The sequence below is a fragment of the Pleuronectes platessa genome, chromosome 10 (genome assembly GCF_947347685.1).
Source record: "Pleuronectes platessa chromosome 10, fPlePla1.1, whole genome shotgun sequence".
NCBI lineage: Eukaryota > Metazoa > Chordata > Actinopteri > Pleuronectiformes > Pleuronectidae > Pleuronectes > Pleuronectes platessa.
In genome coordinates, this window is record NC_070635.1 from 13,057,510 (window position 1) to 13,072,719 (window position 15,210).

The 15,210-nt window shown below is 41.1% G+C and overlaps 1 protein-coding gene across 1 annotated transcript in view; it reads right to left on the reverse strand.

The window, feature by feature from the left end:
• Positions 1-3,350: 3,350 nt before the first annotated feature.
• Positions 3,351-15,210, reverse strand: part of LOC128449390 (dynein axonemal heavy chain 11) — a 37,361-nt gene continuing 25,501 nt past the window's right edge. The window contains exons 63-82 of the mRNA XM_053432523.1: positions 14,286-14,459; positions 13,895-14,130; positions 13,666-13,788; positions 10,922-11,126; positions 10,628-10,792; positions 10,275-10,415; positions 9,395-9,565; positions 8,853-8,975; positions 8,575-8,768; positions 8,349-8,497; positions 8,145-8,272; positions 7,428-7,655; positions 7,150-7,341; positions 6,041-6,160; positions 5,197-5,439; positions 4,739-4,921; positions 4,540-4,655; positions 3,941-4,053; positions 3,717-3,857; positions 3,351-3,598 (exon numbers count right to left, since the gene is read on the reverse strand). Coding sequence (XP_053288498.1) covers positions 3,351-3,598; positions 3,717-3,857; positions 3,941-4,053; positions 4,540-4,655; positions 4,739-4,921; positions 5,197-5,439; positions 6,041-6,160; positions 7,150-7,341; positions 7,428-7,655; positions 8,145-8,272; positions 8,349-8,497; positions 8,575-8,768; positions 8,853-8,975; positions 9,395-9,565; positions 10,275-10,415; positions 10,628-10,792; positions 10,922-11,126; positions 13,666-13,788; positions 13,895-14,130; positions 14,286-14,459 — 3,393 coding nt within the window. The remainder of the gene's footprint in view (positions 3,599-3,716; positions 3,858-3,940; positions 4,054-4,539; positions 4,656-4,738; positions 4,922-5,196; positions 5,440-6,040; positions 6,161-7,149; positions 7,342-7,427; positions 7,656-8,144; positions 8,273-8,348; positions 8,498-8,574; positions 8,769-8,852; positions 8,976-9,394; positions 9,566-10,274; positions 10,416-10,627; positions 10,793-10,921; positions 11,127-13,665; positions 13,789-13,894; positions 14,131-14,285; positions 14,460-15,210) is intronic.

Sequence of the window (15,210 nt, forward strand, 5' to 3'; positions counted from 1 at the left end):
CACTTTCTAATGCTCATTACTTTACAACAATTCCAATGTGAAACTGCTCCAAGGGGAAATGCACAATAGAAAACAAAAGGAATTTTATTAAACATACAAAATATCTATCACAAATTAATTATATTTAGAAATATGTAGATAATTCAAACTGTTTGTTGGGATTTCAAATCATCACAATCTGAAGAGGATTTTCTGTTTTGTATAATCACTAACTTCTCACGTGCTATGGTTTTCAACATGAGGTAAAAGGCTAAGACGGGACTCGTATAACCCTAACCCTGAAGGGGATAAGTTAGACACTGAAACAGGATCATTATGGACTAATACCATCATTCAACAGCAAAGGGTTTTAAGCTTAGAAAATGTTAATAAATGAGTTAATCTGACCTGTGATCAGTTAACAGACCATCAAAGTCACTAATGAATTTTCACTGTTTCTCTGTGGCTGTAACACGCTCTGTACAGTTTAGAATTTACAGGAGCCTTGTGTTTAAAATCTAAACTTAATGCTATCGTTTTATTTTATTTCTACATATTGTGCATACACTGTGGGTTTTAGTAAACAAGTTACCAAAAACAAATTTATAATAAATGCATCAAACAGAGAGACGGGAAGTTGTTTTATTTTATCTGCAGATAAAAGTAGGTCCTCATAATCTAAAATAGATTTTAAGTAAGGATATACGATTCTTAAATGAAATACTGGTTTTGTTGATATTGTTCATTGATTTATAAAAAGGGAATGCATTTCATTTTCCTTGATATTAAACCATATTGTAAATGTATATGGTGAGAACATGCTTTAAGGAAGATTACACAACGACTACTGGACACATTAACATGAAACTGGGTGGAGAGATGAAATATGGGTCAGAAAAGATCAACTTAAAGTTTGGTGCAGATCCAGATCAGAGAAAAGTGCCAGGATGTGTTTACACTCTCTTTAACATGTTGAGGCGTTTGGATTTCTAAGAGAATAATTCATGGATCTTAATGAAAAAATCTGGCATATTGAAGGGACTGATAAGAAGAATAAAAATCCAGATCTAGTGAATTTAAATGTGGTTTCAGATGTTTGGCCTCGACAGAGGTACGCGCTCTCTAGTTTTGGTCATATTTTCCATTTCATTTTATATCAAAATACTGCAGCTGGAGACCTGCACTGCCAATGCACATGGTGAGAACTAGTTTCTTCACATAATCAGTGACTTCTAAACGCTACAGATGGGAGATCTTTGTTCTTTTCTTCTTTGGATCATCAACCCATCAGGACACAATGCTCCCTGCTCGGCTGCAGCGAGGCGGAGGTGTGACCCAGATGCCCTTTGCTGCCTTTAACCAGGTGTCCTGCTTGGCCTTTAACATGACTATCTGCGGCACAACCCCTGCTGCGCCGCACCCCGCACCCTGCCATTTCCTCCCAAACACTGCCAGCACTGTATCATTTCCCTGTCACCAAATGACTGGCTAGCTGCTATGGTGCGCTAATGAGGGGAAGAGAGGGCAGATGAAGAGAAGCTACAGGAAGACTGGTTCTTCATTTCCTCGGCGCAATACAATACATGGAATCAATCCTCCGTCCTCCACTTGTCTGTCTGTAGCCACTTTGGCTGCAGGGAGAAATTAAGAGCAGCACAGCAGTGTTATTAGTGCTGGAGGAGCAAATCTCATTTGAGGAGATAAGACTCCTGATTTCCATCCCCCCCAAAAAAACATCAGTGGCTGTAAATTGTACATCATAATGTCACTTGTTTATCATAGCAGATGATATCGCACCTGTTTCTTCACGGGTGTAAATATCATGATGCTTCTACGACTCTCACACAGTCTGTTTGCAAAAACCAAAAGGATTAATAAAAACAAAGAATAAAATAAACTCGCTTTGAATACTAAACGCAAATGATTTGTTCTGACACTTTCTCTCCCGAGCTGTTTGTGTGCAGCGTTTCTGCTGAATGCAAAAAGTTAAATGAGACTTTTAAAGACCATAATGAATTCGATTTATGAGCAGTGTCGAGCATGACAGATATGAAGAAATACGAAAGTTCTATAATTAATTTGACATGCCCATAATACCCCAAGTGGAGCATAACCCTAGAAACACCACGTTTTCTCTCAAACTTCAGGAAAAGACAAAAGGTATTCATTCCCACAGCTAAGCCGAATACTGAAATAAATTTGCATGCTAAACTTTGAATCCCGCCAAAACATTTAAAACTCATTCTCAAGCACAACAGAAGTAGCATTAAAAGAATGTTAACATAATCAAGATGTACCTAAACATATTTAAGATCTAGTCCATTGTATTTTAAGATATTAAAGACCTCAAATTGAGATTATTGACTTTAAGAGCCTGCAGAAGATCTCAACCTTACAATGTACAACTTCCTCAGAATATCTACACAACACAGTCAAACTTTGATCTAAACATCTCAGTTTTTAATTAAACTCGACCAAATCAGATAAAAAAAACAACACGTGAGAATAGATAAGGAAACGTGTCTTTAGAGGTTTTATTTGGTTCTTATTAAGTTCATCAGATGCTAACAGAGAGCGCAGACAGATAAAGGATGGGTAATCTAATGTGTTGCTTTCTCATACAACGCAATCAGAGTCTTTGAATAGGTTTTCTCCAACAGGCCCCGGCTGAATGAATTACACTAGTCTGTTAGTATTCTGCCGCTGCCGTACAAAAGGTCAATGTCAAATGCACCTCATTTAAAAGTCAATAGCGACCATGCACATCATCTCCTGGGAATTCTGTCCGGGAACCCTCCAGACGGCATTGTGTATCATTCAGTTAGCAGAGGGCAGCCAGGGAGCTTTTTTAATCTTGACCTTCCAATAAAATATGCTCCCATCCCGAATTACATGGTCTAAAATGGAGACATAAGCTCCCAACAAATCATGCGGAGACTGAACCATCTCAAGGGAGAGGTTCAACAGTGTCGCCATCAGACACCACAGGTTCAGCACAGGTTCAACACAGATCTCTTTACTTTATCTTTAAATCTAAAACATAAACATACACTACAAAAAACAGTTGTTACATTTAAACCAAGATTAACAATGTTAAGCTAGTTTTTTATTTTAGTAATTATCATAAAACATGATTAAGAGGAACGTTTTTCTAATACATTATTCACTTCTGTGTAAAAATAACTATTTGTATAATAACACATTTTTGCAAATTTCGATTTCGACTCCTTTTTACAACCAGCGGAGTCGCCCTCTGCTGGTCATTCAGGTGAATATAGGTTTCGGGCAATTCTGCATCGGCTTCATTTACTATACCCAGAGTCTATGTCCAGTTTTATATACAGTGTATGTATAATACTCACTCGCACTTCTCACACAGAAAGCAGCAGAGCTACGCCGGCAACAATCCATTTAGCAGGAGGCTGTTTGGTTCGGAGGTGGAGCGTCCAAACGTGCGTGGACCCGCGCTGCTTAGTGCGGTACACCGGACACTCGTAAGTACCTTCCAGTTCCTGCTCCTCCGCGGGCACAGCTCTAACGTACAGCACTGGCATGGCCGGACTCAGATCCCTCAAAACCGCCTCGGAGAGGATGCCGGCCTGAGTGTCCCAGCGTGCTCCTGGAGGAACGAAGGACACAGATTCTCATTTGTCCAGTGTAAATATTTCAAAAATCTATATAAAGTCATTGAATACAGTAGAAAGTATTGGAGGGTGTGAGAATTGGTTTGTTCTAACCTTCCATGAAGAGTCCGTGGATGTAGGCTCCCTCCCGCGGCGGATGTCCAAAGTCGTCTTTGGTCTTTTTTGTCACATCCACAGTTAGAGTCATGTTATCCAGAGGCCACTGGTTCTTCCGTGCGATGCTCTGCAGCACAGCTAGAAAGAAAGAAATGAATCTGCCGGTTAATACGTCTGGTGAACACGTCTTTTTCAAGCACTGTCACAAAGTGGGGCCTCACCTGTGAGAAAGGACTGAGGGTTGAAGAGACCTGGGAGCCAAACTACTGCAGGGAAAACAAAGTCCTGAGTCCAGGTGTCCAGCTCGCGACAGCTGATCATCAAATCACTAAACCTAATGGAAAAAAACATACATTAAATCTATTGTGCCTGAAGCTGTGACAACACAAGGGTCGTGCTAACTTTTTTGAGAACAATTTTTTTGGCGTTATCATGAACAAAGTCGGTTTCACAGGGAAACACAGTAAAGGCCAGAGGAAATACATAGTTTAAGATTTTACTTCATGGCGTAATGCTGAATCGCTCCTCCTCCTCTGAGTCTGGGCTCCTGACCTCCAGGACCAAAGGTGACTGAACTTTTTCAGTCAGGGCCCCTCAGCTCCTCCAACTTAGCATCTATCTTCATTGTGAGGGTTTTATTTCGATTTATTGCATTCCATAAATTCTCTAGTATTTTTATTGCCTGGTTTTATTGAGCCCATTTATTTCTCTTCTGTTTCAGACTTGTAAAGCACTTTGAGATTTTGTGTTGAAAAGTCTTATATAAATGGTTTATTTGCTATTATTTTAAGACACGGTTTGATTTGGAATGAGCATTTACCATTGGGCAAGTGTCTTAGTGGAGGGATAAGCCAGTCGTGCCCAAGAGTCTGGGACCGAATCACAGAACAGGGACGACTGCAGAGTCTCCATACTGGAAGAGATGGTGAGGTCTCCCTGTAAACAGAGAAATCCTCATTAAAGATGTTACTGTTCATAGTAGAGATGTGAGTTTCCAGTAGATTTCCAGGAGAGTGTACCTTCAGACCAAGATCCAGCTCAGTGAGGGACTTCCTTATTTCTGCGAGCAGGAGATTCATTCTCTCACACTCCTGGAGACACACTAAAACGTAGGGGCTTCGCTCTGTCGCCTTTGTGAGCATCTCTGCCATGTTGTACTCGTCTGGAAGCCTCTCCAGAAGGTCCTCGATGACAGACTTGACCTGAAAAACACAACAAACATGCTTACACACAGCATTTATTGTACTCCTGTCCGCCCTGGGGGAGGGATCCCTCACATGAGGCTCTCTCGGAGGTCTCTATGTTTTTTCCCCTGTTAATTGTTTTTTTTTGGGGTAGTTTTTCCTTGTCGCACCTTGTTAAGCCCAATGAGACAAATTATGATTTGTGATTATGGGCTATACAGATAACATGTGATTGATTGATAAAGGTCACTGTTGTATCCTCCTTGTTTGCCTTTTTCTAGGAATAGTCTCACCCTCTCGTCGGAGCTCTGAGCCGCCCCCTCTCCTCTGGAGGAGTCCTGCGGCTGCAGTTCCAGCAAAGTCCTGAGGAGGTTGTCTGAGGTGACAGTCAGGCAGTCCAGCTCAGCGTTTGGATGGAGACCATACAGAGTGGGATTCTCAGAGGGGAGATGCTCGTCAATGTAACTGTGGTAACCAGTGTAGTCCATGAACGGAGGGGCCAGGAACCCAGGGCACAGAAAGAGCTCCCCTTCTAACTGAGAAATGAAAATTTAAGAAAACAAACATTTAGCGAAAGAAAGCACATTTTAATATGAAATTTAAACCTTAACAGCCCTCGTAGATCTGAATGCAAGCAAAGTTTATCCTGTGTGTTTGAATTCAATATAACTGAAAGCATGGTATGTGCAATTTTGTCGTTGTAAATACAACTAAACACATTGACCTTAGATGAGGTCCAGTTGAAGCTCCTACAAACTAAAAGTACCAAATAATCCTTCTATTCATGCCAGTTACAGGTTTTTCAGCCACATCTGGTGCAAAAGTGAACTAAGTGAAGGCAGAAACATGAGCAACAGCAGAGACTTGAAGTGCAACGCTGCAGTTTAGGTTGTCATCCCCAGAGGGCACCATTTACCTTGAGAACACCTCAGAGAAACTAAAAACCTGCACATTTTCCCCACCAAACTGAACATGATCCTACATCAAGTCTGTATCAGAATTAATGAGTTGAATAAAATCAACATTTTTTTTTAAAGGTTGAAAATTACAAAGTGAAACCGGTTTGAATTAATAGTGCAATAGATTAGTTAAAACCAAATCGATTTTTCTTAGCCCACAACATGAAAACTGACTCACCATTTTCGGATGCATGAATTCTTGCAGGTAGGTTTTACACAGTCTTCTGTCCCAGTCGTCGGTGATGTGTCCTCCATACATGATCTCTCCGAACAGGAAACACAAGTCCTCCCACGGCACCTGCATGGACTGTGATAGTTTGGAGCAAAATATAACATTTAAATTAAAATAACAGTAATACGGTGTCTTTAAATAATTAGGAGCATCTTTAATTTTAAAGACAAACCTCATTAAAAACACTTCCAGGATTTAATTTTTTCTGCATTATTCCACTTCTTTCTAACTTCAAGCAGTGACTATAAGATCTCTTACACCAAATGAGCTCGTTAAATAAAGATAACTGTGGGGAAATGTAACAAAATTATGTTTCTTTACACAAACTGATTTGAGGTATGACAGAAGTGTCTTCTCCTCAGTGGGAGATTATGATCCGTGAGGGTGAAGGAGGAAGAAAAGAACCTGTGATTCATAACAAATTACAAAAGCTGGAGGTTCACAATCATTTGTACCTGTATTGTTTTGCAAATTGCTTCCTTCATCAGCTCTAATTGCAGTGATCACTTATGCAGCGTTGTGAACTGTCACATTGGCTGCATGTAATTACATTTAGGATAACGCTTCATTGCCCTCCTAATGAATTCTCTGTATACGCACATACAGGTTACTGTTTGGTTAACATAATGAAGGACATTCGTTTTTGGAGGGCAGAATACCTCTGAGACATAATTGGTTGTGACCAGAGTAATAGGAGTTGTAAGAGAAATGCATTAGGAGCTGTGAGGGGTGCAGCAACCTCAGAATGGATTTTTTGTCTTCATGAAATAAAGCTAAATTATAGGTTGTGTTGTAAGAGAAGAAATTCAAGGGAAAAAAAGATAAGGAATGAACTTTTTCTCCACAAATAACAGTTGAACAAAAGATTTCAATAAATAATGAGACACCGTGCTGTAATTTAGCATCTCTGCCAATAATGCTACTGCCAGCACCATTATTAATATTAATTTACACGGAGTAAGAAAGCGGTGAAAGAAAAAAAATATTAAACTAGTATTAATGTCAATAATGATATGAATAAAAATGAAAAATGTGATAAAGAGTGGTAAAAATACTTTGCTGTTGGCTTCTAAGTAGTTGTACAAGATGTTTGCTGAGATGGTGAGGTCTCCGGTGCTATAGGGGTAGTTATGGTTCCACCCTTGGGAACCAAATTTACGGCGCTCTGTGACACAAGCGTGAAAAAAGCAGAGGGAGAAAAACATCGAGTTGAACTCCTGTTCCCTGGAACACTGATCCAAAGTGTCCTTGAAAGAGAGCGAGAGAGAGAGAAACATGACAGTTAACATGATTTCAATTCTTTTTAAAACATTATTCTACATTTTCAACGCACTTGACTGAAGTTGTTGAGGGCTGCGTGCAGACTGGCATTCATGCCGGTGGGTGGCTCATTTGTGATTTTGATGGCATCCTCCAGTATTCCTCTGGGGATCACATGCTTCTCTGGACTTGATGCTGGTTCCCCGGTGATGAAAACTCTGTAGTTGGGATGACTGTCGACTGCTGCTGTCTCCAGAAGAGAATCTAGAGAGGGCAGCCAGCAAGCCACGAGGTGGACGTTCTGGAATACAGAAATTCCCAAAACGTTAAGAAAAGTAGACAGGCCCTGAGAGAGCAAGAAGAAATTCCTTAATCCACTTAATTATCTGGATCCCTTCTAAAATGTTATGGATTCTTTGTTGGCTTGTGTGTAGTTTTTGCATAATCCTGCTAACTAACAAACAGAAACTGATGAAAACATATGGGTAGAGATTCAGATCAGGTATATCATGTTATACCTTGATAAAATTGTTACTTTTGATATTTTTTTAATATGAGGAAGATTTGTTTCAAGAATATCTCCCTGTGCTCTGAACTAGTAAGCAATGACTTGGCTGCAGCCTTTAATGCAGCTGATGCACCCAATTATGTGTTTTATTTAACCAAATTGAGTTTATTTCACTTGCTCAGGGGGTGAGATAATATGATTATTTGCATTATTACCGGCTGGCTTGAAGAGCGGCCTGATGTCGCCACAGTAATCTAGTCACTAAATACGAAAAGTTCCTACCTGCAGAATGACCCAGTGGCCCAGTTCAGAAGCGTTCCTCACAGCCCTCTCGGCCACCTCTTCCTGCCCCTGTCCCAGAGACACATTGTGCAAAGTGCCCTGGTCGATGGAAAAGCCAAGCTTTAAACCTGCAAAGACAGAACACTGATTATTTACCCTGCCAAGTGATCAGGAGGTGTAAATATCAAGCAACATACACGGTACCTAGTTTTTCTACATCTTTGAGTGGATCCACTCCAGGCGAGAGGATGAAGAACACGGGGGTGGAAGGGCCACTTTCCTCAAACAACTTTTCAAATTCCAGCCTGGCAGCATCCACGTACTTTGTTCCCAGGTTCTCCTCCACAAAGTTCCTGTCAGTAAATGTTTCTTTTTAGTGATGGACTGTTCATCACTTACCTATACCAAAGTAAAGCGGTTATTTACTCACCTCAGTGAATAAGTCATCCTGTCCGGGCGAAGCGCTCGCAGGATTATGAGCTTCTGCAGGGAGCTCTTGTTCTTCCAGTCCTGGGGAAGTCTTTCCTTTTCAGGACAACTGGATTCAACAACCTTCCTCCAGCGCTTTGGGGAACTCTCCATGTCTCTGTCCAGTCCACTGAAGCTCTCCATTGTCGATATTGCCTGCACTCAAAGAACAAACACTGTAAGACCTCTCTCCGCAGTGTGAAATGCTTTAAAGGGATATGTTAATAGTCTATACTGTACCTTAATGGCTCCCCAGCTATATGGAGAGAGGAAGGACACAGGACTATGTTTGCTTGCTTCCACAGGAAAACGAAGCAGGAAGTCAAATTCCTCAGCGTCAATCAGGTCTTGTTTTAATAGAATCTGATGGGAAAACAGAGTTTATGTTGATCAATGTATTATTGATCTCCATTCAATCATTTCCACAACAACTGATGATGACAAGAAAACTGACAAGGGGATCGGGTAAACTCCAACGGGCTGAAAAAGTACCTGTGAATGTGAAAAAGCCACATGAAGGACAGACGTCAGAGAATCACTTCTAAGGCGAAAAAACAGTTGCCGCAATGACAGATAATTGCATTATGCCATCGGAACCAACCCCCTTGTCAGAACCAACTGTCTGAACCCCAGCCACGGATGCAGGGTGTGAGAGGTAATCAATGGCAGCGTATGGCCCTCCTGACTTCTTTTAATTGAAGTTAATGTGGGGGCAGAAAAGTGCTGTGATTGATGAGGATGACAGGAGGCTCCACCTTTGAGGGCGGCCCTGAGTCCCTCACCTGGAAGGCGGTGTGTGACAAGAAGGTTAACTTGTCTCTCTCAAACAGGCCCTGGCAGGTGTACAGGAATACATAATAGGTGATGGCCTCTGCAAGGGTGTGCACTCTGGTCTTCACATCCTCGTCCCATTCTGCACGCTCCATCGCTTTGTTAAACACCGAGTTAAAGGTCTGAAACACAACAAAAGGGAGGATCAGTGCTATTACAAGGACAATCACACAGACATAAAGCCGTGAACCCAGGCTCTACACTGGGCTGAATAGCAAACACATAACAAATACTGATGTTTTGGGGCAAAAAACTAATATTTAAGTTTGTTTTGTTTGCCTTTAACATATGAAGAAGACAGCAGGTGATTCTGAGAGTCAGACGCGTTCACAACAACAGTTAAATCTCATCAGCAGGATCTGACTTATTCATTTAATTACAGAGATCACATGTTTTTATTTACAGCACATTTAACCTGCCATTGGCAAATATTTCCAAAATTCTGACATCTTTCCAAGTTGACAGCAACTTCAGAACCCTCAATGTATAAAACTCCTCTTTTAAGCCTGATAAAACTGTTTTCTTATCAGTTTTGTTTATTGTGTGTTGTGTGTTAGAAATCTCATTAACTCGCCTCCTGGCTCTGAATCTTGCAGACAATATCCTGCTCTATTCTTTCACTGGCTCACTAGGATATTTTCTGGAGTTTTTACAATAGGGGGCTGGCAGGAAAACTGATTCAGACATTATCACATATTATTTAAGAAGATTATCCGATGTCCGAAAGCAGCACAAACATACAGGACAGATTTGAAAACAAAGAAAACTGAGTACTGTTTGAAATAATGCAGTGTTTGCTCCCTGAGAGAATATCAGGCCTAAAGGTTTCACCTTGAGAGAATACTGGTACATGGGGTTAATCTTGCTGAGGTCACTGATGATGAAGAAGATGAGTGACGCTCTCTCAGCTGCGGGGCGGTATAGTTCTCGAGCCTCGTTGATCTTTGTCTCGTTCTCTCTGGCCTCCACCACCTGCGTGTGCCAATTGCACAAAATGAGCTATTAGGCTCTCAGTCATGCTCCAAAACCCTCTCATTACACATATTACTAACTACACATCATTTGCAGCTAATGCAATAAAATGAGGCGGTTGCTGTTGCATGACATTCAAAACACTTGAGTGACAAAAAAAACGAAACTACTGTCTGACAACTGCAAGGACCCTGTGAGTGTAAAAGCGTCACCTTGTACTGAATGTGAGCAGCTGTGGTCTTGGTGTTCTCAAGTTGCTCCACGAGAGAAATATCACCGAGGAAATTACCGGAGGCCGAAGAGAGGCGACTCAACAGGTCGTCCTCCAACCTCTTCAGCTCAATCTTGAAGTGGTTTTGTTGTGTGGTCAGCTCCATCTTGGGCAACATACACAAAATAATTCAGATGTAACTTTTCTATATGTCAGACTGTGATTGTGCATTTAAAATAAAGATAAATGAAAATGGTCTAAAGCTTCCGTGGGATGAATCGGGGGGGGGGGTCACCTTTAGGGCCTCCAGGTCGGGCCTTTCCCGGGACACCACCTGTCCCAGCAGCTGTTCCTCCAGCCCCACAGGGGTCACTGTGAAGTTAATGAGTGTGGTCTGGGCCTGGAGCTCAGGTGCAAAATGGGGATTGGCCAACTTGGTGTGCAGTATGAGCTGGAAGTTACTGTTGTATTCACACAACTTTCCCCCAATTTGAATGTACCTGGAAAACAGAAAAGTACATTTTTGACATAACCGCCATGTTCGGTTATTATTCTGTTTTAAATTGTATCTCATATAGAAACAGCGACCTTTCGTGTTTAGAACATAGACTGCACATAAAGATGGCCGACACTTCTCCACTTCCTCACACTACCCAGAAATTAAGCTAAAACATCCAGAATACAAACGGCCCCATTTTGCCCATTTTAATCCAGAAGTCTGCACAGTAAAGATCAGGGGATGGAGCGTCGGTATCGAGGTAACACTGTCACATGTGCTCGACCGATTAGAGGTCGGTCTTAACTGACAACCATTTTTACAGCATCAAATAACTAATTACAAGCAAACTTATTGGTGAGATAAGAAATACGTAAAGATCTATTTTTGCATTTAAGATTATTTTAGTTTGGGTCTTGTCCCATCCACTAACACGGAGGAGGTGGAATTTATGGCTTATGCTGCAGTGAGCCGCCCAGTCGTCGATGGGACACTTTTGGGGAGCAGCCATGTCGTCCATTTTTAGATCCAGTCTGTGTATTTAGATCGTATGTTTGCAATTCTATCTGCTGTAAAGAAAAATAATTTAAAAAAAATCTGCCTGACAAGAGCCATTAATCTGATTGCATATACGACAACAAAGTTTAATCTGCTTAAGTTACTTTGTTTTTTCCCCCCACTGTAACTGCATTTCGACTTTCAAAGTGAGAAAGTGAGAGTGATCGGAAATATCACCTGTACAAGGACAGCGCAGGTGATTTATCAAATCAAAACAGAACAATGACAATGATAACGATGTCGATGATAACGATGGTTATCAGTGCTCGTTCTCTGTGTCTTGAAACCTGTCCATCCGAGCTTGCCGACCTCACTCTCGTGCGCCACAACTTCTGACAGGCGACAGAACTTCACTCTAAACTGTTGACAAATAATCTTGAATAAATATGACAGATTGCCACAGCGTCAGCCAATTTTTATCTGTTCCTGCGTTTCAATTAAATTAGCACTGGCTTGACGAACCTGGTGGCTTTTCATTTTTCTCTAATTACCCCTTACATGTCAGGCAAGGCCCCAATTTTACAGCACAGGTTCCTCATGGCCTGGGTCTGGTTCAACTCTATATCTTCACAAGCCAGAATTAATGTACTATTGATAGAACCATTACTCCACCAAATTAAAGTCCTTGCTGATGGATTGGCTTGTAGTCTTCCGTCAGCCATGAAAGGAATAATTAGTATTCATTACTTCACACTCTACAACATTCCAATTATTAATGAACTTCAGCTGTGGAGCCCTACCAGATCCATCATGGCTGCCCAGCAGGTTGTATTAATCATCGACAGAAACAAGTGTGCGGGTCATCTACAAGGGATAAACTTATAATCAGATTTACCGTGATGAATTGTTACGTCTGGACAGACAGGACGTCAGAAGGAGCTCATGCACCGAGAGGCTCGATATGCATGGTCATACAGAGCTCAGGGTTAGGAAGGCATAAACGTTTTAGCAGGGGAAGTCAAGAACAAGGTCGATTTTGAGTATTTTCAATTATTTTCTGTAAAATATCCAGTTTAGAATTTTGGGGTGTGTTTAGGATTAAGTGTTAACTGAAAAAAGAAAGTGGATTTTATCGGGCAGCAGCAGTTTTGTTTAAATATCAAGTTCTCATCATGGACGTTATGTGTGAGTTACTGATAAAGATTTGATATCAAGTAGCGTTAGTGGTGAAGCCTTATTTCTAATTAAATGACAAAAAATCCCTAAATGTGTCCCCACTACTTGACAAATGACGCCAAGTTATGATTTAAGGATAATCCACAGGCAATGAGTCATGTTACTGAGTATAAAGCTGATTCAGTCATTTTATTATTCGGTTTCCAGATAAATAAATGCAGACAAACGGCAACGGATCACCTCTCAGGGTTGTGAAATTATTGAAGGTGAATTGAGTTTGCCATAATGATGGAGGACCCGTGAATTAAGTGCGTTACATGCCAGCTTTCTGTGGCCGACAGGAGTCCTTATACATAACCATGACTGCCCTCAATTCGGCTTTTTACACTGAGGCTCAGCTGTTCAATATTCATCACACCTAAAGAATATGAACACACAAATATACATCTATCACCCGTCTTGATGGGCCAATCAATATGCTGGCCACAGGGATTCAGAGCACGTGCCGTAAATTCATTTATAATCTAAAGAGTGGGCAATAATAATGCATTCAGTCATGTCTTACTGGTGTTTCAGCGCTCACTGAGATTCAACCATCTGGCAAATCTGCTCCTATTGTCTCACACCACAGATATTTTGTGATGGGCTGTGGGCATATCGACTTGTGTATCAACATGGATATAAAGAGCACTGCAACATTGATTCAACTTGCTTTTGTTGAGCAACAGTAAAAAACAAAGTATTTACTCTCGGTAGATGAGCTGGTCTGATGCCTCATATATGTATATATAAACATATATATTTTTAGTGTTTTTTTTGTATTTCTAAGAACAACAATGTTAATGTTATGTTGCACTTTTACTACCAACCTTCCTCTGTTGATCGTATTTCTGCCCAGCAGCGGCTCCAGGAGGGGATCAATCTTTTCTGGCAGATTCTCTATCAGAACTGTTTCACCACAAGTCAGGGCTCGTTCTATCACATCTAGATATCTGCAGGGTCAAAAGCAACAGAATACAAATTTAATTTGTATGGTATATTAGCACTACCTGGCATATTCAAATAAGGATTGCAAATAGACAGATAGCTCCCTCTCACCCCTTCTGTCCCAGCCCCACCACCTTCAGCTCTGACCCTAGCCGCTTTCTGATCCACTTGATGCCCTGCTGCTGTGGGTCAATGATGAGTGGCCAACGCTCACTGGTGGTCAGGATGGCAGCGTTCTCGGTGGACATCCGATCATTTGGCAGGCCCTGGTTATGCCAGGCAGCCACGGTGGCATCATCTGTAAGCATGAGGATGGGATCCAGGCCGTCTGTCAGGGGTACGGAGACCTGGAACAGAAACCAGGGAGTGATGTCACTCCTGAGGCTCAACTGAGACAGATGAGCTTCAGCTCACAGACTTCACAGTGGATCTCTGTAAAGAGAAAATGTTTACTCTAAACTCGATTATAAGTCTAAAGCAGTTTAAAAAATACTGGCATTACCTTTTGAGACTGAAGGAAGGGGATCCATGAATTGTTCAGAAGCTCCACACGATACTGCCTGGTGAAATATCCCATGTAAGACACGAATGCTGAAGTGAGGAGAACGTCACCACACAGGGTTTTCTGCTGCTTTTCATACTGAACAATTGCTTGGGACCATCGCTCCTTCTCTGACTGCAACACACAAAGAGCAGCCTTCAGTATCATTTAAAAAAAAAAAATACACAGGAATCAATCAAAATAACTGATTTACAAGGAAAATTCATGTGAAAACACTTAAAACCAAAAGGAATAAAGAGGATTATACAATGCAGGGAAATGTACATGCTGGGCAACCTGCCACACACACGTTTATTTCACCAACTAAGAAAATGTAATAAGTAAAGCATACAGCTGCAATCCCCTTAAAATAGCTTTGGAAGTTTGATTCACTCAGCATCAATTTAGCATTAATTTAAACCTTCAATACCAAGACTGTGACAGCCCAACAACAATAAATCACGCATGGCATTTTCTTACAAGGGGCAGTGAATGTAGAATATGTCACATAATAAATTCTCGGACAGTTAAAAATCACTATAATTTTACTCTAATGTATTATGGATTGCCTGTAATATCACTCAGTCCGGGCTGAGACACTGTTAATTTCCAACAGCTGTTGAGGCTTTGAGGTAAGTTAATGATTAAATATAGACGGCCTGATTTATTAGTCTGAACACTATTGCTTCCAGGTCAATGCCATAAAGACAAAACATTTATCTTGATATGCTTAAAAGCCAAGCTGTTCCATGCAAACCACATTTATTTTGCAGAATAAGAAAGTCGAACTTGCAGAATAGCCACTGAAATGGCCATCTTTTATTTCATATTCATATTCATAATAGATGCTGCAGCCCGAAAAAAAGTCAGGCACAGCGACGCTAAA